Below are 25526 nucleotides of genomic sequence, written 5' to 3'. Positions count from 1 at the left end.
GCTTTTAGTCCTTTCTCAAGTCCTTTTTGCAGGAAGTCCAGAATCGCAGCCAGGTTCGGTTTGTCAAGGTCTATTGTCGTGGTGCCTATAAAAGTAAAATATGCCTGCCAAATCCTAAAATAAATTTTACACGTTATAGGCTTTCTACTTTTTTGTAATGTCGTGATGACTGCATCCGACAACCCTTTACCTTTCAGGATTAACCTTTCAAGAGCCAGGCCGTCAAGTGGAGCTTGTCCACTTGTGGATGCTGCACTGGCCCTTGAAGAAGAAGATCCGGACGGTCCGGGAGAACCCATGGGTCTGATATGGACATCTGAGTTAGGCAGGAAAACCACGCTCTTCTGGGCCAAAAGGGAGCCACTAGAATCACCCTGGCCCTGTCCTGCCTTATCTTCCTCAGTACCCTTGGAAGAAGAGGTAACGGCGGAAAGGCATACATTAGCCTCCACCTCCAAGTCTGTGACAATGCGTCTATTGCTAGAGGCTGGTCCCGGGGAGACAGCGAACAGAACTTTGTCACCTGCCGGTTGGCTCTTGTGGCGAATAGATCCACCTCCGGTATTCCCCATAAGTCCGTGATCATGTGAAAAACTTCCGGGTTTAGTTGCCATTCTCCCTGGTGCAGTGAATTCCGGCTGAGGTAATCTGCCCTGATGTTTTGTGTTCCTTTTAGGTGAACCGCTGATAAGGATAGTAGATTTTTTTCTGCAAAGGAGAATATTTTGTAACAGAGGTCCAGCAAAGCTGTACTTTTTGTGGTTCCTTGCTTGTTTACAAGTGCCACTGAGGTGGAATTGTCTGATAATATTTTCACGTTAGAGTTTTTAACATAATGCTTTGCCGATTTTAGGGCTTCTAATATTGCTGCTAACTCACGATAGTTTGAGGATCTATCACTGAAAGATCCATCCCAACTACCCTGGAAGTCCAACTCCCCTAAGTGTGCTCCCCACCCCCTAGGGCTAGCATCGGTTGTGACCAAAATTGGAGAATACATATTCCAACTTAAACCTATTGTGAGATTTTTCTCTACTAACCACCAGGAAAGACTATCCGCGACCTCATGGGGAATGACTGTTTTTTTGTCTAACCCTTTGGGAGACCCATCCCACACCTCCAAGAGGTGTCTTTGTAAGGGTCTACTGTGGATTAGGGCCCAAGGTACTGCTGGGATGGCTGCAGTGAATAGACCTAATAGAGACATACCCTTCCTTATGGTTACTCTGGGGTTTTGTAGTACTGCGGTTACTGTATCCCTTAGTTTGCGAGTTTTGTCTTCTGGTAGGTAGGACTTTTGAGAAGATGAGTCTAAGTCTATTCCTAGGAATCTTTTCTGCTGGGCTGGGGATAGAAAGGATTTTTCATTATTTACAATCCATCCTAGCTTATCTAGAATATCTAGGGTTCTCATTATTTGAGTATTAAGTTTCTGCTCTGACTCAGCTACCAGCAAAAAATCATCCAGGTATGGAATGAACAAACCTGGACCTTCCCGAATGTGCGCTGCCATCTCTGCGATTATTTTGGTGAAAACTCTCGGGGCTATTGCAATTCCAAAGGGAAGGGCCTGGAATTGAAGGTGACACAGGTTATTATTAATCCGTATAGCAATCCTCAAGTATTTTTGATATTGTTTGTGTATGGGTACGTGCAGGTAGGCGTCTTTTAAATCAATGGAGGCCATAAAGCAATTTTTCTGTAATAAATTTATTGTGGACTTAATGGATTCCATTTTAAATCTCTGATACTTTAGGAATCTGTTAAGGGGTTTTAAATTAATAATGACCCTAAAGGATAAATCGGGTTTTTGAACTAAAAAGAGTGTAGAGTAAAACCCCTGTTCTATTTCACCGTGTGGCACCGGGACAAGCACGTCCTTATCAATAAGAGAAATCACTTCTTTCTCTAGAGTCTTAGCCCCTACTTCTCCCATTTGGCTCTTCGTTATTACGAATCGTGTGGGGGGTCGGGAGATAAAGTCAAAGTCCACACCTTCCTGAATGTATCTCAGGACCCAGGAGCTGCCACAGATCTTCTTCCACTCCTGGGCAAAAAATTTTAATCTACCCCCCACCCTGATCCCAGTATTACTGGGTAGATGGCTTCTTGTAGGTATCGGATTTTTGGTTGAAGAGGTAGCCCCTAGATTTACCGTATCCTCTACCTCTTCCTCCTCTGTCCGATCCTCTTCTACTGAATCCACCCCTACTTTGGGGACGAAAAAATCTATAGGCGTTTGGTTGAAAGGAGGAGGGAAACCCTTTCTTTTTATCTCCTGCCTTCTCCAATAATTTGTCCAGTTCTGACCCAAACAAAAATTCTCCTTCACACGGAAAACTGCAAATTTTTGCTTTTGCAACTGCATCGCCAGACCAGTTCTTAAGCCAAATAGCTCTTCTGGCTGAGTTTGATGATGCTGCTGACCTGGCTGAGAATCTGAGCGCATCGGCTGAGGCATCTGCCAAAAAAGAGGTAGACTTCTTAAGTTGAGCCAGGGAGGATAGAATAGTCTCTTCTGACTCCTTGGCCTTAATTGCATCCTCCAGTTGTGTTAACCAGACTAACATTGACCGGGCAACACAAGTACCGGCTACATTAGGTTTAAACGTAGCCGTAGATGACTCCCAGGCTTTTTTAAGGTAACCATCCGCTTTTTTGTCCATGGGGTCTTTTAATGTGCCTAGGTCTTCAAAAGGCAGCTGAGACCTCTTTGAAACCTTTGCAATAGCTGCGTCTATCTTGGGGGGGCCCTTCCCAAGATGGGATCTCCTTTTCGTCAAACGGATACTTCCGTTTTACGGCACGAGGAATAAAGCCTTTAAGGTCAGGTTTTGCCCTTTCTCTATTAATCAGTGCTGATATGGTTCTATGCACCGGAAACACCCTTCTTTTTTTGGATTCTAAGCCACTGAACATGATATCCTGTACGGATCTCTGTTCCTTCTGCTCCTCAATCTCCATAGTGGAGCGTACCTCCTTAACTAGAGTATCCACATCCTCCACTGAGAATAAAGGCTTCCCGGAAAGTTCATCATCTGAATACTCCGCCTCTATCTCATCAATAACCCCCTCTTCAAACTCATTGTCTGCAAGGGCTACTGCTTCCTGAGAGGTACTTGGAGTAGCGGGGTTAGGAGCAGAAACAGGTGCAACCGCAGGAGATACCTGCACAAGGGATTTTTGGATTTCCTCTTTAATTAAATCCCTAAAAATAGAAAAAAATAATTCCTGAGAGAGCTGCCCTTATTATATTATTTAACATAATAGAGAAACAGAGAGAAGGAGAAGAACATGAAAAAAGAAACCGTCTCACTTCATGGATGATAGAATAGAGGATATATTAGGTGTTTCTGCAGCCACCATCTTATCAATGCAGGATTCGCATGTTGGTCTGTCATAATCTGTAGGCAGTCTCCCCTTGCAAATTCTACACTCCTTCTTTGCAGGCCTAGATTTCCTAGCTTCCTCCTCCTATCAAAACACATTTCATTCAGTAATGTAAAAAAATACAGACAGATACTGCTCACCACTCTGTGTCTCCGTCTGTTACCCTGGATTTCTCTGCTGGCCCAGCAGCATCCTTCTTCCTCTCGCTCATGCTGGCTGGCACACAACAAACACTCTGAGATGCTGGCCACCACTCACTCCAGCACGATGTGCAGCTTTTGAATTCCCCGCCTCGCTTCCTGGTGCCCGGCGTCTGACGTCACTTCCGCCGCGCGCTCCGAGAATCCCGTGACGCGTCACCGCGCGTCACTTCCGGGTATTCTCCCGCCGGCCGGTGGGACGGTGAGTGTGGGCTTATGGACCCAACTAGGGCCCGTTTGAGACTCCCCCTCGGCCGCACCGAGCCACCAGGGATTAGAGGGAGCTCCAGCATGCTACATCTCCAGGCTCGCTGCAGGGACAGGAAACCACTGAGGGTGGAGAGGAGGGCCTTTCCTTTTATTCTCTAGGTTTCCTGTCCCTGGGGGGCGGAGTCCCTCTCTCTGGTGGTGCTGTCATGTCGATGGGGAAAATTATATATATTGCACATTGATGAAGTTTATTAAACTTATTACTAACTGCATAAAAGAACCCTAAACAGATTTAACACAAAAGTTTCCATAGATTTCACCATATTCAATTCTGCATGTATTTTTTTTTAGCCTCCAAAAAAGTGCAACTAATGGTGCACCATTCCTGTGTCTGGACCCCACCCTTCAGCTGTTTAATGGGAAAAGAGCTGCAGTAATGCAGAGTGGCCACTATACAACATACAAAGGCTGTCAAACCCCTAATGACATGACAATATTGATGACCATTCTGATCAATCAGTAAAAAGTCCAGAGGGGGGGGGGGGGGGGGAAACAACAACTTTATTCTGAATTGTTATAGATGTATATGTGATGTTCCTCAATACCACTATATCCAGGTTTAGCTGGTGTTGTAACATGGGGAGCTGACCACTGGGTGGCAGCAGTGTGACAGAACCAGGTTTTTGAATGTGAAAAGATAACAGGAACAGTAGGCAGCAAGGACATTTATACCGGTCTATGACTTTCTCTAACAAGTCCCTCAGTCTTAACACTTCATGCTGGTTTTTCAGTAAGACTGAGTGACTTGTCAGCTTCTCAATTTTCACACTACTCCTGTACATGGAGCATAGAAAATTGTCCATCTAGTCTGCGCTTATTATCTTAGGATAGATGTATGTTTGTCCCAGGCAGGTTTACATTCCTTTATTGTAGATTTACCTACCACATCTGCTGGAAGTTTGTTCCAAGCATCTATTATTTTCAGTAAATTAATAAACTGTGGCTAAAGCACAGTGTGTTACCCAGCTTAATACTGTATAAGGAGTCTTCTATTCCATCATCTGTGGCCCATTCATCAACAGGCTCATGTCAAAATATATATATTTTTTTAACTATATAGTTTTTCCCTAATCCTTACACATGCATGAGGACAGAAAGCTTATCATAGAAAAGTGTTGCATTGTAACCACTGGACTGTATTGTGTACACATAGTATGTATAGTTTTAAAGCTACATGCAACATAACATTAGGTCTTTTTGTTCAGTGGAGGCCATTTATAGTGCAGCAATGAAGATAGATAATTACTTGGCAGATCAACATAAATCTCAGCACATCCTGGCCCCCTCTAGAAAGAAGCACCAGGGCTCAGCCCTCATGTGTCGCACAGCCCAGCAGTAGACTGAACCCCATGCCCCATCTCCTGGCCATGCAGAAATAGGTCTATAGGGCTATAATGAGACATATTACAACAGCAGCAGTAAAGCAAGCCTTGTTAATGGTCAAGAATGCAAAAAAAATGATGTGTGACACTCTGAAAGGAGAAGAGCTATACTGCAAAGTTTAAGTACAGAAGTATGGCTCTCATGTATAACAGGAGGTATTCAATAAAACAAAGAATCAAGACATGCATTGGTTCCAAAAAGAACAATGTTTTAATAGTGACACATCATGCCATAAACTCATAGGGAATTGGCTCAAGGAGCTCAGGTTCCTTTCCGTAAGTGCGGACAAAGTGAGCTTCACTTGGTTGGGCTGGCTGTAAAGAAAGAAAAGAAAAAGACATTACCACCATGCATTACAAGTATCAGGTCACCAGTAATGATGTAAATGCCCTCAGAACCGGTGAAATCACTGCCTCATCTTTACCATTTAAGTAAATAGCGTGGAGAAAAATCATCCCTGAGCATCTAGAAGTGACTAAAGAACGGGGCGACACATACCTGACGCTTCAGCTCCACCCAGGTGCCCTTCTCCTTGGCTTCAATTTTCCTCTTCTCGTTCTCCTTGACACGTTGCAGGAAGCTGTCTCTGCTCTTGGAGTGGCGAATATGCTCCACGCGGACATTGATTCGCTTGGCAAGGATCTTACCCCTATAAAACAAGGTGGAACATTACTGTAACAGGCTATATAAGGCATCAACAGTTCTTACATTGACCATATCCATCACCTACTCTGCACCAATACTTTTTCAGCTAGCAACTCCCTTCAAGGAGAACTTGAAGCTATTTAAAAATGCCAACTGCTTGTTTGGGCTAACAACCAGAGGGTAAATGTAGGAGGAAATGTAAATGTAATATATGCCAACCATTCAAATGAATGGTCCACTACGCAATGCAGAGGCAGGTCCAATTAACCAAAGTGTTTGACAAGCATGAAACCCCCTTTTCTGAAGCCTATAGGCAAGGTGTTGTCATCCTGAGAAAACTAGCAGTAGCCATAAATATACAGCAGATGGCCTGATCTTCCCATGATCCAACAGAACACCTATGGGCATGAGTTGCCATAAAGCTGTATACAAAGACAGAATATTTCCACTGTCCAAATGAAACAAATAACTATATACAGTTTTCTCACAGCACTGTCTCCTCTGACAGGACACAAGCAAGATACGGGAGATTTTGCTTGGGTTTTAAGAGGATGTCTATTGTAGCCCTCTTGAATGACCAATCCAGATATACACAAATCTAACTGGTAAAGTGAAAGGGCTCTGAATACCCATCACATCAATCCACTTACTTGATCTGCTTGTTCACGATTATACCCACAGCATGTTGTGTAACATTGTAGATCCGGCCAGTCTTGCCATGGTAACATTTATGTGGCATGCCTTTTTGGATGGTGCCCATACCCTGTAAACAGATGGAGCAGTGAGGGATTTGCTTAAATTTTAATAAAAAAACAAACAAACACACAAATAGTGTGTCTAACATTAGGGATGGAAAGACAACTGCTCGCTGGACAGTACAGCTGCCTTAGCAACCATCCAAGTATTGTGCATGTGTCAATAATAGAAGCCATGTACAAAAACCGCTGGAGATCTGGTGGTTGTCTAAGCAATTGTACTCCTTAGTGCAGAGATTGGGAACCTTTGGCCCTCCAGCTGTTGCAAAACTACAATTCCCATCAAAGCTTCGCTTTGGCTGTCCAGGCATGATGGGCATTGTAGTTTTGCAACAGCTGGAGGGCCAAAGGGCCCCCATCTTTGGCTTGGTGTGTAGCTGCATCTCCACACCTGATGTCGATACCTTATACCATCATCATCTACCAGCAGACATAGTTACATGTCTGCATGGCCTGTTACAGTGCAGAGCTGTACACCAGTATGGCCGCCACTGACTGGGGGAGATTTGTACCCCCCAATACAAGTTTCCATTAATTGACAACCAAAGAATGAATAGAGATGTTTTGAAAAATAGTATAACCTATTACGGAAACTTATTTTCAACATCTTGAACTTATCAGTGAATAGAAATTCCCTCATTAAATTCAGAGGCCAAAAAGCCTTATCTGAAAATAAGGCACCTGGGTGAGGAGCACATTCTCAGAAAAGGTTTCCAGTTTCTCTATAGATTCATCAAGCAAAAGATACTAGGGGGAATTAAAACTACTAAGAGCTACTATGCTCAAATTAGTTATTTCAAGTTCTCTGCAAATAAAATCCTAGTATAGAGGTGAGTCGATGTATAATCGGTGCTCTCAGAACCGGTGAAATGACTGACTCACATTTACTCAGAAAGTAAATAGTAAGGAGAAAGGTCATCATGGAGCAGGAAATACTACCAATGGCATCTGAGTACTATAGACTATAAGGAGGACATGAGAGGAAATCAGGTTCCAGGTAGAAACACTGGGACAGATGAGCAAGATAGTCACCTATTATAGTCCATAGAACAATTCTATATGGAGCTATAGATTACATTGTTTTATCAAAACCAGCTCTCACCTTAATGTCCACAATATCACCCTTCTTGTAGATGCGCATGTATGTTGACAAGGGGACAACTCCTGAAGGAGAGAGAAAAAGTTATTCGTACAATCTTTTCTCAAAAGATGGAAACCTGCTCAGTCCTAATACTTCTCCCAGATGGGAGTTTCTACACATGTCTGTTCAATGCAATCCTGTGAGCCAAACACATCCCCTACAATGATTTGTAGGAGTTGTTGTTACAATGTATCACTGGGTAAAAGGTATCCAGGTCAGGTTGCATTGTGGCATGTAACTGCATCACATTTTCCTTTAGTAAGAGACAAGACTATTGGAAACTGCTTCACAATCTAATCACAGGTCTTCACCCAGCCTGGATGTGTCGGCGCTAAGTAAAGTTAGGAGTCCAACAGAGTGAATAAAGCGGTGGCCAAGAAGCCTGAGTCCAAGCTGTAGCTTACAGAGGATTTCCAAATAAAGTACAATTTAGCAAACGTCTCAGGTCAAGACTCCAGTTATGTAAAGTAAGGGCCTTATGACGCAGAGTTATAATCTGCCAATTCAGCAGATCATCACTCTGTGTAATAAAGACCACAATCACCTGATTGTATATTTTGGTCCCAACCTAAAATCGGGCGAGACCTGCTCATTCCTACATGTAATAATCATGCACCACTAGCTGGCACAAGAAAAAAAAAAAAAAAACTTGTACATACCTATCCATACTCCCTGATGTCCTGTAGTTTCCGCCCCTTCTCCACAGTGTCTTAAGTGACAGGCTGCTCAGCCAATCACTGGCCACGGCACTGTCCGGGTGATTGACCGAGCGGCCTGTCACTTCATACATTGCAGGGAGCGCAAATAGGTATGTTTAAGCTTATTTTACATTTATTTGGCAAGGGCTGCATTAAAATCAGCCCATACACTAATTTTATTACATACACACACACACACAAAGGTCTTGCACCAGGATTATTAGGCTGTATATAGGCTCAGTAAATGAGCATTGGGCCATGTTACACAGCCCTTAGGAAGACCAACTATAGAACTTTACTTACAAATAATATTGGCTATAACCCTTGCGAGTGGCTTTCCTCTTTCACAAGTGAATGCAGTTTGTGCTCTCAGAACCGGTGAAATGACTGACTCACATTTACTCAAAGTAAATAGTAAGGAGAAAGGTCATCATGGAGCATATTTCTTGTAGTGTAAGACCAAGTGCTACATAAGGTCTCATTCCCGTACATGGTCTGTAAATAAGGATAGGTGTTTGGAGCCCCTGGCCTTAAAGGGGTAGTGCGGCGGTTAAAAAAATTCACAGAGTAACACATTACAAAGTTATACAACTTTGTAATGTATGTTATGTCTGTGAATGGCCCCCTTCCCCGTGTCCCACCCCCCCACCTGTGTACCCGGAAGTGTAGTGCATTATACATACCTGATCCGTGCTGACACGCGTCCGCCATCTTGTGCCAAACGTCATCTTCGGCCGGCCGGCCCGAACACATTCGATCTTCCCGAGTGCCTGCCGCGTCATCAGCTGCTCAGCCGCGATTGGCTGAGCATAACTGTGCTCGGCCAATCGCGGCTCAGCGGCTGATGACGCAGCCGATCGAAGGTGTTCAGGCCGGCCGAAGATGACGTTTGGCACAAGATGGCGGACGCGTGTCGGCACGGATCAGGTATGTATAAAGCACTACACTTCCGGGTACACGGGTGGGGGTGGTGGGACACGGGGAAGGGGGCCATTCACAGACATAACATACATTACAAAGTTGTATAACTTTGTAATGTGTGTTATTCTGTGAATAATTTTTTAATAAGTTTAAACGCTCATGCTACTGTACTCATACTTTGTATTTACAGATTACGCACAAAAAGTGGGAAAGAGGCCTAAGGGACTTGACAAAAGTAATTCTTAAGGTCACTTAACCAAAACAGTGTGCTGTGCAGGACACTCACCATGTTTACGGAAGGGTCTGGAGAACATATACCGGGTTCCGCGCCTTTTTCCTCTTGTGTTGGTCATTTTCACACCTTACTACAAGAGAAAAGACAATTGTTGACACCTCACAGAAGCCAGTGACCCCACATACATATATAGTGACACCCACATACACCTCTAACTACAAATAAGGGGTTATACAGCTTCTAAAACCGATGTCCTTATGTTACTTCATCAGGAGTCATCATCTGACACTTGGCACCACTAATCAAGAAGAAGGAGAGCAGGAAAAAAAATGAATACTTAGCCAGGCTGGGGACATGTCAATAAGGTATACTTACCTGTCCAGTTCCCTGGCCGCCCATACTGCGCCATTTCCCGTAATTTATTAATACCAAAAACACCAGCTCAGCATTGACTCTATACTGAACAGCCATTTTCTATGGGAGCTCAAAGTCATTGGATGTTCCGAAAACACAGGAAGTGGAGCAGAGCGGGCGGCAGGGGATCTAGACGGGTAAGTATACATTACCAACTTTTCCCCGCAGCCATTTTTCACAGTGTTCCACACACACACACACACACACACACACACACACACACACACACACACACACACTTGCTGATCTACTAATCACAGACTCTAATCCTGATGACAGCCATCAACTCTGAGACAGAATGAGCTGAAGGACAGGGACTGGGGATGGGTCATTGCTGTGCACTGTGGGGGTCACACTGATCCAGATTTAACTCACTACTTTATATTTGTGCAACGATAGTTCCCTGCATATCATGTGATCAGACCAGCCATAGAGATAGGGGAGGCTAAAAGTGAACAGTCCCTTCAACATGGCAGTAAGAATGATCACTCAGCTCTCCCTGATACTATGTAAGGGGCCACTGACCGGCCATAGAGGCCATAGTGTTTTATCCACGACAAACGCAGCTCTGCTACACCAGCCCATGCCGCACAAGCTCCCCCAGCCGGCCTGCACACAGCAGAGCACAGTGTCCGCCATAGAGCAGCCTTATACCGCGTACAGCGCCACCTATGTGCCCACCACCGGCTCCCCGTATCCCAGCGCTCACAACTATACCGAGAAGCCAAAGGATTACCGAGAATTCCTCTCCTATCCCGGGAGCCCGAGCTCTCATGCGGCTACTTACAAGATGGCGGGTCCAGCGGAAAGAGAGAGCTCAGGCCCCGCCTCCCCGTACATCAACCCTTCAGGACTGTCTACTCCACTGCCTGTCCGGAAATCGCAGACACGGAGCTAGAAAAGCCGGCACGGAACGTCCTATATTATCCGTGTCGGAGCTGAGTGAATGTATAAGGACACACCTGTACCCGACTGAGCAACATTATAGAAGGAAAATAACGGACAGGCAATAATATAGACAGCTATTTTAGGGCAAACGGAAATAGAATGATGGCTTGTCAGTGACTAAATAAACCCCGCCTCTGCCGTGACGTCACCAGCCAACCAGCGGTACCGTGCACGTCAGTTGTTTCTCCTCACAGATATGTAGCTACTGTCTGTGTGATTACTGGGCCGGTCTACATAATTAATAAGGAGACACTGCTGCTGCTGTCACCTCTACCTGCTGTCTATTCACAGGGGGTCATAATGGGAATTATTTGTAGGGGTATTTCAGTAAAAAAAAGAAGAAAAAAAATCACATTTGTTTAATAAGGTTATATAATGTTGCAATGACACTTATTGTTATTGTTATTATTATTATTATTTATTTATTTATTTTACTTTTACATGGCAGTGGTAAGGAGTAAGATGGTCCCTCTGCTTCCTTGAATGGCCGTATTGGGAACTACAGGGCTACTCAAGCCCTGGTTAAAGAAACAGCTACATATCACTACTACTGTTGAGTAGAAATGAGCGATCGGAAAAGCTGGATCCAATCCTGGGGAACTTATCCCAGCTTCTCAGGATTGGATCCAGCTTTTTCGCAGCACCCAGGGTGTCAAATAATGAGCGTTCCAATTTGGATGAACATAGCGGAACCCAAACTTTTGGCACGTTCGCTCAACGCTAATCATTAGTGCTGCTGCATACAATACTGCGCCTTAAAGTTGTATTTCACTTAGGTAAAATACATGTTGAATCATCCACTCTCCTGCAGACTAACAATTAACCCCATACTTGTTATTATTTTTTCAGTCTCCTTCCCCCAGTTCCGAGTCTGCTGCTTTTGCTTTAGAGCGCTGTCATACCCGGAGGAATAATCACAGTGAGGTCACCAGCAACTTGAAAGGGTTATCCACTCTCCTGCAGACTAACAATTAACCCCATACTTGTTATTATTTTTTCAGTCTCCTTCCCCCAGTTCCGAGTCTGCTGCTTTTGCTTTAGAGCGCTGTCATACCCGGAGGAATAATCACAGTGAGGTCACCAGCAACTTGAAAGGGTTATCCAGTGCTACAAAAACATGGCCACTTTCCCCCTCTCTTGTCTCCAGATCAGGTGGGGTTTGGGACTCCAAAGGAAGTAATGAAGTGGGGTTCCAATGAAGTAAATGGAGCTTAATTGCAAACCACACTTGAACTGGGGACGAGAGAGGGGGAAAGTGGCCATGTTTTTGTAGCACTGGATAACCCCTTTGATCTTAGATTAACCCTGGCATCACAGAGTGCAGAGACAGCCGACCGGGGAGCTGTTTACGTGAGCTGTCTTGGAAAGGAGGAGGGAGATCAGAGTGGAAGCGGAGAGAACAGTTCACTCAGTCTTCAGCAGAAAGCGGCAGCTCAGAACTGGGAGAAGGAGACGGAATAGATAATATGGTCTCAGCAGCAACCCCAGCAATATCTAAAAGAATTTAAAAATCCCGGAGTGCCCCTTTAATTCAATAGGAAAAATGCCTGACAGTTGACTTGTAGTGTCATTTTATGACTATTTTTTCTTCTTCAGATTTTACTGTGTGTGAACAAGACCTATGGCTGTAATTCTACCAGATCTTTTTTCAGGCTACACCTTGTGCAATTTTTGGTACATAAATCCACCAAAAGGCCAAAAAAAAAGTAAAAGATCAAGCAAAGACCTGCTTTCTATAAAATGTGTGTAAAATGCCAGAGGAAAAAAAAAAACAACAGCAACGTTACAAAAACATACTCCAAATCTAATCCTGAACAGTGTGAACTGTGACCAATAGTGGATATCTGGATAGCACTGCTTTTCAGCTATTATTTCTGAGCCATAGAAAGCTATGGCACTGCTGCCCGATTCCCTTATACCATGTGATCCCCTATACTATCCCCACCCACGTGCAGAAGCCGCACCATACACGCAGCGCCTGTCCCTTTAAGAGACGCGCACATTGAACCTGACAGTGAATGGCAAAGGGGGCGTGTTTGCAAGTCACGTGACCTTGACCGGCTCTAGTTAACCTCTAGTTGGCCGTGTGACAGCGTCGCCTGCGGTTTTGCTGCTGCGGCGCGGAGCCGGGACTGGTGCGGACAGACCGGGTAGGTGTTGGTGCCGGGACCGTCCCCTCCTGTAGCGGCAGCTCCGGGGCAGGATCCTCGCTGCACGGTCTGGCCTGTATGTTCAGTAGAGGCCTAAGGCCTAATGGGAGCCCATAGACCAGGGATGGGAACCCTTTGGCCCTCCAGCTGCTGCAAAACTACAACTCCCATCATGCCTTGCCTGGACAGCCGAAGGCTGTCCAGGCCAGGCATGATGGGAGTTGTAGTTTTGTAATAGCTGGAGGGCCAAAGGTTCCCCATCAATGCTATAGACTGATGAATGTGTATAGAGAAGATGTGATACTATCTGTCTGGGAACTCCCTGCTATATATATATATATATATATATATATATATATATATATATATGCACAGTGTTATCAAATGTGTGCGCCACATTGAAGAGTACCAGTATGCAGCTATACAGCCATGTGACATTGTAAAGGGGTATCCCCCATCTCATACAGTGATGGCCTGGATAGCTGTATATCAGGATGTCAGACCCCCACCAATATGACATGGGAATGGCCCATTAAGTTGCTGACAGCACTGCTATATATTGGTATTGTAAGGAAGATGTGTGGCCCCTAGCAATATATATTTTAGCGTTTTCTCACTCCTTTGTTGATCGCTGACGTCACTTTTACCTGGCTGATTATTGGCTGAAGGAGCACTTCTGACAAGGGCCAAAATATAGATCACCCAAGTGGCCATGGTGGGTGAAAAATATAAAAACATGGATACTAGAGATGAGCGAACCTGGTTCAAGTCGATCCGAACGATCGGCATTTGATTAGCTGGGGCTGCTGAACTTGGATAAAGCTCTAAGGTTGTCTGGAAAACATGGATACAGCCAATGACTATATCCCTGATTTCCACATAGCCTTAGGGCTTTATCCAACTTCAGCAGCCACCGCTAATCAAATGCCAAAAGTTCGGGTTCGGATCGACTTGAGCATGCTCGAGGTTCTCTCATCTCTAATGGATACTCACCTGCTGCTGATCCCCCTCCAGTGTTAGTCCTTGCTGCTTGAGTCTAGACACACAGGAAATTCCTGAGAAGCCAATCACTGGTTGGGGTGGGTCATTGCTGCGGCCTGTGCAGCTCAGCAGCTATTTTCCTCTGTGTCCAGACACAAGTGCACAGAGCTCAGCATCAAGGAGTGGCACTGGTGATCGGTAACAAATTCTATGACAAATGTTCTCTTCTTCTGTAATTGTCTGTAATTATAGCGACACATGAGAGAATAAGTATTAGAAAGGTACTGTCACTTAAAGGAGAAGTCCTGCGAAATTTTTATTAAAGTATGGTATTGTCCCCCCCCCCCCCCCCCCCCCCCCAAAAAAAAAAGAGTTATACAAATCACCAATATACACTTATTACGGTAAATGCACATAAAGTACTTGTTTCCCTGCACTTACTACTGCATCAAGGCTTCACTTCCTGGATAACATGGTGATGTCACTTCCTGAATAACATGGTGATGTCACTTCCTGGATAACATGGTGATGTCACGACCCGACTCTCAGAGCTGTGCGAGCTGTGGCTGCTGGAGAGGATGATGGCAGGAGGACACTGAGGGACACAGGACACTGGAGGGACACCGAGCATCCCTCTGCCATCATCCTCCCCAGCAGCCACAGCCCGCACAGCTCTGGGAGTCGGGTCGTGACATCACCATGTTATCCAGGCAGTGACATCACCATGTTATCCAGGAAGTGACATCACCATGTTATCCTGGAAGTGACATCACCATGTTATCCAGGAAGTGAAGCCTTGATGCAGTAGTAAGTGCAGGGAAAAAGCGCTTTATTAGCATTTCCCGTAATAAGTGTATATTGGTGATTCGTATAACTTTTTGGGGGGCAATACAATACTTTAATAAAAATTTTCACAAGACTTCTCCTTAAAAAAAAAACTTAGGCAGGATGGGGAACCTGTGGTCCTCCAGCTGTTGCAAAACAATATTTCTAATCATGCCTGGACAGCCGAAACTTTAGCATCCAGGCATAGTGGGAATTGTAGTTTTGCAACAGGTGTCCTCATCCCTGTCATAGAGTGTTAAGACCTTGACCGATCACTAGAAAGAGGCAGGAGTAGTGCGCGCTAAGCATGTTCTCCCTCAGCCCTGTGCTGTGTGACAGAGACAAACTCTCAATGGTCTATGGGGCCATCCCTGCTGAACACACCCAGCACTGAGAGAAGCTCTCAACTACGTGCTTCTCTTCCTTCTCATTCTAGCGATCAGTCCCCGACCGATCAAAAATTGCTTGTTTTTTCCTTAAGTGATAAACCTATGGACAATCTCATATCCTTGTCATAACTTGATAATTTAAGAGGTATGTTCACACAGGACAGGTACAAATTTGTTTTCAGATTTTGCTGATAAAAAGTATTACAGTACAAGAAAACTGGATGATAGTTTTCATAGTTATAGGTTTTGCTGTGGATATTCTTCCCATCAATCTTTTACGAAGTATAATGTCACACCAGTACATGGCAATACTTAGTGTTGTAGAATAGCTGTACTGAGCTGCAGTACCAGACACAGCCAGGAGTCAGGAGAGGCACTGTTTGTTTGTTTGTTTATTTTATTTATTTATCTAACAGATATTTAGGAAAACAAAAACTAATGTTTACTTGCCTCCCAACAGTCTTTTTGAAGAATAATGAGCTGACTGTGTCCTCAGCCTACAGGACAGTGAGTAATAGAGTCCATTACTATTGTATGTTGATGTTATATGTTGCCTCACACCAGGGTATCCCACATGGACATAATAAAGTGGGGGCTCCCCTTCTCTGGAGCTACAGTAAAGAGTCACTGACAAGCAGTTCTTGATTTTTATTCTCATCAATTTTAGTAGAACAATAGAGGTTTTTGTTTCCTTTAAGGCTATGTTCACACTTAGGCCTTATTTACATGCCCCATATTCTATGGATGCGTATTTCCATACTTGAGTTAGTGCACGTTGATGTCTATTGGGCTATTCACACCATCAGTAGATTACAAGGACGCAAACCAATGCTAAAAAACATGTCCTAGTGCGGACCCAGATTTTGTTTATGGATCCTCTCATAGAAATCAATAGGATTCGCTATTTTTTACGGATTGTAACCTGTTTTGCATCCGTATTTCCTTAAAAAAAACATAACGAATGAGTTATAATTGACATGTTAAAAAAAAAAAAAAAAAAAAGGATTTACAGAAATATGGATGCACAACACCTACCCAATCCGTAATTTTTAGCAGATTGTAAGGGTGCATAGCGGGAGAAATCTACAGACTTGAAAAAAATACTGAACGTGTTCATAAGGCCTTAGTATAGTATTTCGGTCTTTTTCAACCAAAATCAGAAGTTGAACTAATAGGGTGAAATTATAATGAAAAGGTTTGTCCAGTTTCTGTGTTTTTAATCCACTCCTGGTTTTGGTTGAAAAAAAGACTGACCAAAAGCCTGATGAAAATACTGTGTGTGAACATAGCCTAAGGCTGTACAAGAGAAAAAAAGTCTAAAAAAAAAAACCACTCCAAAAGCTGAAAAACAAACAAACATTTGAAGCTCATTTTGGTTATAAATCCAAGCCTGAAAACACAGGGTAAACATCAGGGCACACACACACACACACACACACACACTATCAACACACACCTAACCCCCCCCCCCCCCACACACACTATGCCCCCTGACCCCCCTCCTCCACACACTATATCCCCTGACCCCCCTCCTCCACACACTATCCCACCTGACCCCTCCTTCTCCACACACTATCCCCCCTGACCCCCCTCCTCCAAACACTATCCCCCCTGACCCCCCTCCTCCAAACACTATCCCCCCTGACCCCCCTCCTCCAAACACTATCCCCCCTGACCCCCCCTCCTCCACACTATCCCCCCTAACCCCCCCTCCTCCACACACTATCCCCCCTAACCCCCCTCCTCCACACACTATCCCCCCTAACCCCCCCCTCCTCCACACACTATCCCCCCTGACCCCCCTCCTCCACACACTATCCCCCCTGACCCCCCTCCTCCAAGCACTATCCCCCCTGACCCCTCTCCTCCAAACACTATCCCCCCTGACCCCTCCTTCTCCACACACTATCCCCCCTGCCCCCCCTCCTCCACACACTATCCCCCCTAACCCCCCTTCTCCACACACTATCCCCCCTGACCCCCCCTTCTCCACACACTATCCCCCCTGAACCCCCCCTTCTCCACACACTATCCCCCCTAACCCCCCTCCTCCACACACTATCCCCCCTGACCCCCCCTTTCTCCACACACTATCCCCCCTGACCCCCCTTCTCCACACACTATCCCCCCTGACCCTCCTCCTCCACACACTATCCCCCCTAACCCCCCCCCTCCTCCACACACTATCCTCCTGACCCCCCCCTCCTCCACATACTATCCCTCCTAACCCCCCCTCCTCCACACACTATCCCCCTAACCCCCCCTTCTCCACTCACTATCCCCCTGACCCCCCCTTCTCCACACACTATCCCCCCTGACCCCCCCTTTCTCCACACACTATCCCCCTGACCCCCCTTCTCCACACACTATCCCCCCTGACCCCCCCCTTTCTCCACACACTATCCCCCCTGACCCCCCTTCTCCACACACTATCCCCCCTGACCCTCCTCCTCCACACACTATCCCCCCTAACCCCCCCCCTCCTCCACACACTATCCTCCTGACCCCCCCCCTCCTCCACATACTATCCCTCCTAACCCCCCCTCCTCCACACACTATCCCCCTAACCCCCCCTCCTCCACACACTATCCCTCTGACCCCCCCCTCCTCCACACACTATACCCCCTGACCCCCCTTCTCCACACACAATCCACCCCACCCCCCTCCACACACTATCCCTCTGACCCCCCCCCCCCTCCTCCTCACACATACACACTACCCCACTTCATATTACATAGATGGCTGCCTTATCACCTCGCAGATGAGTGCTGCAGCGGTAGTAGTGCGCATCGCCCGACATCTGCCCCCCCCCCCCCCCCGGTCTGTCAGATCTCGTCCGCAGCTGCCGCGACCGTGCTCATGTGACTTGCCCCGTCCGTCCCTGCGCCTCACCTACTGCCCGCACTCCTGCAATCAGCGCAGAGCGGGAGCGTGGGGCCGTTACAGCCGGCCGTGGTGCACGCAGCCAATCATTGTGTTTGCCACGGCCGGCCGCAGCGGCCCCACGCTCCCCCTCTGCGCTGATTGCAGGAGTGCGGGCAGTAGGTGAGGCGCAGGGACGTACGGTGCGGACGGGATTGTCGCTCACATGAGCGTCCCGTGCCGCTCATCTGACAGACCGGGGGGCGAGATGACGGGCGGCCGGGTGACGGTCTGGGTGTGGGGGCGCTATCCAGCCCAGGCTGTGTGAGGTCCCGGGGGAGCCACCCAGCGCCCCCTAACTCTCGGCGCCCCGTGCTGTCGTCCGGCCCGCCCGGTGCAAGAAACGGCCCTGGTAAACATAGCCCGATTGCCTCCACTAAATGGCTCCTCCAGTCGGCTCATGCAGATGACTGACCATGAACTTTAAAAGTGCAACCATAATGAAATGGGGACAGTACCTAGCACATTACACAACACATACATCTCAGCTTATTCCAACCAAACCCACCGATGATCAGCTTATAAGCATAGGGGGGGGGGCTTCCTGACTCTATCTTGTCAGTTGATAATGGTAGGCAAGAGGATCGAGCATTCAGCATGTCCAGCTCTTCTGTTCTAAGGGTAGTAAGCTGCCACCAAAGGTGTCTGGCAGCAGATTATCTCAGTCTCCCTATTGAAAACTGTTGCATGTTCAGCTAGTTTGGATGGGTTGGCAATGATCCCTACACGTATAAGGCATAATGAGAGTTTGGTCAACAAGCTTTAAGGAAGCTTTTTCTTAAAGAGGTATTCCACTCAGGTATTCTCCCCTCCTGGAGAATAACAATTTGTTCCATACTTGTCATTACCTTATTTGTCTCCTTTCCCCAGTTATTAGCCTGTTGCTTTGTGCTGAAGACACAGAAAACTGTGTGTGAGCTGTTCCCTCCGTGTCTTCCTCCTCTCTTCTAAAACGGCTGATGTAAACAGGGTCCCTGCCGGCTGTCTCTGCACTCTGTAATGACCAGAGGTTTAATTTGAGGTCAAGTTGCTGATGACCTCACTGTGATTATCCCTCCCGGCATTAGAGTGCAGATACAGCCAGCCAGGGACTCTAACTTCATGTGTTTACATGAGCCACCTTGGAAGGGAGGGTGGAGGAGGAAAAAGCTCACACACAAAAGAAAAGCTCACACACTGTTTTCTGTGTCTTTAGCAGAAAGCAGCAGCTCAGAACTGCGGGGAGGAGACTGATAAGGTAGTAACAAGTATGAAATGAATTATTAGTCTCAAGGAGGGGGGATTATTCAACATGTATCTTACCTGATTGGAATACCACTTAACCATCAACCAGCAGAATTGTGAATGCAGCCCTTGACTATAAAACAGGCTATAAAACATAATCAATAAAAGATAAGTACTGTATGTATTATTGGAGTGCACCTGCTACCACAAATCCCCCACATAGCCGATATATAACACCATTGTAGTATGTAGACACCAGGAAGACGAGAACTGTAAGGATTGTTCTGATCTTTTTCCTTTAGTCAGCAGAATGTCTGGACTTCACCTAAAGAAGATGTTCTGCCAAGCAGCCAACAACAGCAGATGTTATTTTGGACGACACTTTGGCCTGTGTCACCGATCATTTAAGACGACAAGCTATCTGCCATGGAGTACCATCAGCTGGACGAGGAAAGAACTGCTGGCCGTAGACATGAGATCGTACAGTACAGCGGAAGAGGATGTTGCCAAAAAGCCAAATGCTGCAAAGAAGGCCAACATCAATGCCAGGAAGGTGATTGGGCACGTTGGCCGGTTAATCCCCTATAAAATGATCCAGGTGCTAAATAGGGATGGGAAGGAGATGGGGAAGATGCTGAAGAGAGATGTGATACGCATCATGGAGAAAGAGAACCTGAAACTGGTGGCCGTCTCCCAAAACGCAGATCCTCCGGTGTACAAGCTGCTGACTGGGAAGGAACTGCATGAGGAACAGCTAAGACTCCGAGAGCAGCAGAAACAGAGCTCCAGCCCTGGTACAGGCTCTAAAAGGCTGCCATACATGTGTCACTTTATGATCTTTATTTCTACCTATAACTTTAAAAAAAAAATTACATGTTTTTGAGAGATGGAAATAGTTTTAATTGATTACTGAACACTTAGATCCAAAACAAACAAAGAAAGATGTGCGTGACTGAGTTCTTCCCTTCCCATTTTCTCTGTAGACATACACTGGGAGGCCATCTTGGTCATGTGGCATAGAATTGGAAGAGAATGCACTTTTCCTGACCCATTCTAATGATTGGTTGAGATATTCTGGAGCATTAAAGTTAAAGAACCAGTCCAATTTTTATTTTATTTATTCCCATAACGACCCCCTGCTGCCCTGACTGACATGTATACTCATCATTGATGATTGGTTTTTAAGTGGCACGGCTTCATGCTGGTGGTACGGTTTCCGCTGGTGCCCGCATGACATCTTTACCGGCTGTTCCGCAGCTAAGTAGGCTGGAAGTTGGACTCTTCAATGCATCTCTATGAGAACGCTCTACTAGAGATGGATTGGAGACCGACTTCTGGTCTTTACAATCAGTGGGGAAAAAAGAGGGTCAGAAGAATCGTGACATCACCACCAGTGCGACCTGGATGAAGCTGTACCACCAGAATGAGTGGGGGAGGGAATAAAAAAAAAAACTGGACTGCTTCTTTAAATATTTTTGAAAATACATTTATTTAGCAAACTTTTCTCCTTCTCCTGATATGCCGCTCTTTCCCTTCCATTGTTGACAGCTCCTTTTCTAGGTTACCGACCACCACTCTGCTCCTAAAGCTGTGGTCTGCCTTCTGTATAGCTATAATGATGAATACAAAAACAACCATGGGCATAGATTCTGAATCACTGCAAAATTTATTTATCATAATTATAATAATAACATGATAGAGATTTCATATAAAATATCATTAAAAAGTATTTAAAAAACAACCAGGTACCGTAAAATAGACAACAACATAGGATAGATGGGTGATCAAAAATAAAAGATAATAAACCACACTAGTGTGTCCTCCCTCAAAGTAAACCTGCTATTCCAGCAATCGTATGGCTCAAGACCCACACAAGTAATCATAGACCGTAATATCACTCACCCATCCGTCCTATGAGGGTCACAGCTGTCCCTACGTACGTTTCACCGCAACCGGGCTTCTTCAGGGAACTGTCCCCCTAACTCCCCCTCTCCCTTATATACATACCGGGCCTCATTATGGAGTCACCCCGCTTCCTGGCAGTTCACTGTCACTAAATACTCGCAGCGGTCTGAACGACCGCTGCGTGTATGTAATTCTGCCGGCCCCTTAACCCTTTCGACTCCCGCCCGGCTCCCGTCCCACTGTCTGTATATACGTTGTCTGTCCTCGCTGCACGGGGTCCCGGCGTACTGCTCTCCTGCCCGGCCAATCAGTGTGTTGCCCAGCCGCGGCCACTGATTGGCTTGGCGGAAGAGCCGGAAAGCGGGACCCTGTGCAGCGAGGACAGGTAATGTATATACAGACACAGCCGGGCAGGAGCCGAAGGGGTTAAGGGGCCGGCAGAATTACATACACGCAGCGGTCGTTCAGACTGCTGCGAGTATGTAGTGACAGTGAACTGCCAGGACCTGACAGACTCGCAGCGAGATTTACGCTGCGAGTCTCTACGTGTGGACAGACCCTAAAGGGGCTATCCAGCATTTTATATAATGCTGCCCTGTTGGTAAACATAATAAACATGGTATGCTTACTTCGCTGCGCTCCCCCAGTACTGCCTGTAAATGGCTGAGTGGGCTGTCTCTACCGTGACAAGTCAGTCCTGGAAGTAACAGAGCTGCAGTCAGCGGTGGACACCAGAGAGGCCGGAAAAGGGGAGCGCAGAGAGGTAAGCATACCATGTTTATTATGTTAAACAGCAGGGCAGCATTATATAAAATGCTGGCTAGCCTTTTAAATGTTACACTTGGAAGACCTCAAGGTGACATTGAGGCATCTCACATGGTACAGGACAACGGGGGAGCATGGAGAGGTAAGCATAAATGTTTATTATGTTTACCAACAGGGCAGCATTATATAAAATGCTGGCTAGCCTCTTTAATGTTATATTTGGAAGACCTCAAGGTGACATAGAGGCATCAAACTCACTGTGGGGCTCTTGGAAAGACACGTGACAGCCCTAGTAGTTCCACTCTCCTCAGCGATTGGATTTTGAGAAGCTATGCAGAACTTATTTAGGACCCTTTAACAAAGCCAACCAGAGGCTGCAAATGACTGCTGATCAGCTAGATCGGCTCTTGTTTACGGAATCTTTTCAAAGCTCAACCAAGTGGTTAGGCCGCACAAATGATCACTGGGTCGTTTATGTGGCCCATTTAAATTTATTGTTATTGACCGCACACCCCCTGTTCAGATAGGGAGATTTACAACTGATAATGTTGTTATGGACTGCTCATCAATTTCTTTACATTGTATTTGCTTATTCTGTTACCATGAACCTTTACCTTTGTTTGTGCTTTACTATATACATAGTTCTTATGCGTTTGTACAGGTCCCGTCCAGATCAAGGAGATGTCTTTTCTTGCCAGCATTTCACAACACGATTTAGATGTGAAAAGGAAACAACTTATTCATTGGATCGAGAAAAAGCATCACATACGAATCACTGTCCTAAACAGTCGCACTACAAATGGACCAGACAAGCTGGTAAGTGAAGCAACACAGCCCGGAAAATACATGTATATGTGTATAAAAGGGCCTGAAAATAGTCACTATATTCGGGCCGTTGAAGATGGGTTACTGATCAATGCACAAACCAACCCTAATAGGCGGCTGAACTAATTTCTCTAGCGTTGGGGCTGCTCTTGCTGGTATTGGTCCCAAGCACTGTGACTTGGCTCTGTGACAAATCCAATTTATCTACTTACGTAAACCTCTGAATATTTAAAGGGGTGTCTGGCATTAGCGCCCACACCGATCAGCTTTTAGGTGGCGCACTACACAATGAACTGAATTTGTCTCCGTTCTTTGTGTACTGGCTGCCATATGTAACTGCAGCTCAGCTCCGGTTCACTCACAGTTAGGGCCCTATTCCACCGGACAATTATCGTTTGCATAATCATTAACGATCTCAAACGACCGCTATTGCGAAAGACCTGAACACGTTCACTCATTTCCATGGAACGATAATCGTTACTTATGATCGTAATTGCGATAGTTTTTTCTTCGCAATTTATTCGCTATTGCGTTCGTATCTATTGCGAACGACCGAACGACGTCTTATTCAATGCGAACGATTTGCGAACGAGCAACGATAAAAATAGGTCCAGGTCTTATAAAGCGATCAACGATTTCTCGTTCGGTCGTTAATCGTTAACTGCATTTCAAACGAACGATTATCGTTTAGAGTCGAATGATTTAACGATAATCTGAACGATAATCGTCCAGTGGAATAGGGCCCTTACTGATCAGCTATCCTGTGCATAGCTCATCAGTACATTTTGCCCAGGAAATCCCTTTAAAGGGAACCAATCAGCCCAGATACTTCTGTACAACTGCAACTCCTAGCATACTTTCTTGTGCACATTGCAGAACAACTCCCAGCATACCTCCTTGTGCACTACAACTCCCAGCATACCTTCTTGTTCATAAGGAGGTATGCTGGGAGTTGTAGTGCGCAAAGAGGTATGCTGGGAGTTGTAGTGCACAAGGAGATATGCTGGGAGTTGCAGTTGTGTAGCAGTAGCCTCCCGACACAACAACAACTCCTAGCATCCCTCCTTGTGCACAGTGCACAACAACTCCCAGCATACCTCCTTGTGAACAAGGAGGTGGCGCCTCTGGGAGCGGAGGGAGGGCTAGGCAGAGAATGTGACTTTAGGGGGCAGCACACAGAGAACATGGACAGCGCTCAGCTAGCTGCCCACTGTAATCTTTGCACTGTACTTTATGTTAAGCTGCGTTATTGGGAAGCTTAACATAGCGTAACAAATATCGGAAAATTCTGGTACAGAACGTTTTTTTTGTTTTGTTTTTTTTTTTGCCCGGAATTTCAATAGAAGTATTGGTATTTTGGTGCATAATGCATCTCTAGTGCCATCTCTAAAGAGTGCCATGACACCCACAATGTGTCACCAGATGGGAAGCTGGTGCAGTTAGCAGTAACTTCCAGATACGTGTCTGAGGTTTGTGCTATTGGTGGATCCTAGCAATGTAATGTGCATGGGGATAATCTGAATTTTCCTTCACCTTCTGTTCTCAGTGGAAAATTGGATCAGGATAACAGGGCTAATTTCCTGGGCGATCCATGCTGCCTCCCAGCCACATAATGCAATGTGTCACTTTCCCTTCAGCTTCCTGACGTAGTGATGGAGAGCTCCTCAGGGCTTCACTAATAAGCTTCTCCTCTTCTGATTCTTCCTCAGGAGGTTCTGCAGCAAATGATAGAAAGCATGGCAGATTGTGCTACATGCATGGTGCAACCAAAAGAAAGGAAAGACGGCAGAGCCATGATTTGTGTCCTGCGGCCATTATCCGACAAGGAACTGCAGAATCGCCAAGTAGCAACACCACCAGGAAAACAGGGTGACCCTTCTCCTACCGAAAAGACTGATACGAAGGAGACCATAGACCAGACCAATAAAGAGCAAAACTGACTCTATTCTGGACTCTATTAAAGAGAAATATTACTTTTGTTATAAATTTAGTTTCATTGTGATTTACTAAACCTTTATCGCCATCAGTGTTATCTAATATTACAGCTGCAGAATATGACATGAAATCCTTCTATGGGATCATCATTCCAGCTGGAATTAAGAGCCTTTTACACGGGTTGATAATTAGGCAGGAGTGTTGCAAGAAACCGATAATCGGCGTGTGTAAAAGGATGCTGGATCACAAGCAGCAGGGATGGTAAGTATACACTGCTTGTGATCTGAAAACGGACTGCACAGATATATGCATATCTGTGCTGTCAGTTTCCATGGCTGCACAAACAATACAAGGATCATTCGTGCAGCCCGGCCACTCAATTTGGAGTGCTTTTTAAAGGCACTGCAAACAAGCTGTGATCTTGCAGATTGACGCTCATTTGTGGCTGCCCGCAGCCGACAAATCTGTTAATGTAAAAGGACCCATAGTTGTACACATTGCGTATAATCTCCACCCTGCTTCTCCATAGACTTGCACACAGACCCATCAGCACACCTAATGCCATAGAGACAAGACATGTAGTCGCTATAGAGGGCTTGGAACAG

The 25526-nt window shown here is 45.8% G+C and overlaps 2 protein-coding genes and 1 non-coding gene across 9 annotated transcripts in view; 1 reads left to right on the top strand and 2 right to left on the bottom strand.

Annotated features, from left to right (window-relative positions):
* Window positions 1-5430: 5430 nt before the first annotated feature.
* The window catches only part of RPL21 (ribosomal protein L21), a 407337-nt gene continuing 387241 nt past the window's right edge, over window positions 5431-25526 (bottom strand). For 5 of the 7 annotated variants that reach the window (XM_069969850.1, XM_069969855.1, XM_069969854.1 and 2 more), the window contains exons 2-6: window positions 9690-9768; window positions 7746-7807; window positions 6539-6651; window positions 5742-5892; window positions 5431-5557 (exon numbers count right to left, since the gene is read on the bottom strand). In XM_069969850.1, coding sequence (XP_069825951.1) covers window positions 5468-5557; window positions 5742-5892; window positions 6539-6651; window positions 7746-7807; window positions 9690-9756 — 483 coding nt within the window. In that variant the 5' untranslated portion in view covers window positions 9757-9768 and the 3' untranslated portion in view covers window positions 5431-5467. Of the gene's footprint in view, window positions 5558-5741; window positions 5893-6538; window positions 6652-7745; window positions 7808-9689; window positions 9769-10788; window positions 10859-25526 lie in introns of those variants that run through there. The other 2 variants (XM_069969849.1, XM_069969851.1) reach the window with 2 other exon arrangements.
* LOC138794263 (small nucleolar RNA SNORA27) lies at window positions 6379-6512 on the bottom strand. The gene has a single exon (XR_011363418.1). It is a non-coding gene; the product is annotated as a small nucleolar RNA SNORA27 (small nucleolar RNA).
* MTIF3 (mitochondrial translational initiation factor 3) lies at window positions 13023-24972 on the top strand. Its single transcript, XM_069972062.1, has 5 exons — window positions 13023-13150; window positions 15806-15852; window positions 19794-20285; window positions 22823-22977; window positions 24696-24972. Exons 3-5 carry the CDS (start codon window positions 19802-19804, stop codon window positions 24924-24926), a joined length of 870 nt encoding a protein of 289 aa, XP_069828163.1. The 5' UTR covers window positions 13023-13150; window positions 15806-15852; window positions 19794-19801; the 3' UTR covers window positions 24927-24972.

Source organism: Dendropsophus ebraccatus, chromosome 5 (genome assembly GCF_027789765.1).
Source record: "Dendropsophus ebraccatus isolate aDenEbr1 chromosome 5, aDenEbr1.pat, whole genome shotgun sequence".
NCBI classification, from domain to species: Eukaryota; Metazoa; Chordata; class Amphibia; order Anura; family Hylidae; genus Dendropsophus; species Dendropsophus ebraccatus.
This window is presented reverse-complemented; position numbering and strand designations above follow the sequence as displayed.

Coding starts and splice junctions, on each gene's coding strand:
- MTIF3 (XM_069972062.1), top strand. CDS start 19,802: ATGTCTGGACTTCACCTAAAGAAGATGTTCTGCCAAGCAGCCAACAAC. Junction 20,286..22,822: donor GAAACAGAGCTCCAGCCCTG/GTACAGGCTCTA, acceptor GCGTTTGTACAG/GTCCCGTCCAGATCAAGGAG. Junction 22,978..24,695: donor CAAATGGACCAGACAAGCTG/GTAAGTGAAGCA, acceptor ATTCTTCCTCAG/GAGGTTCTGCAGCAAATGAT.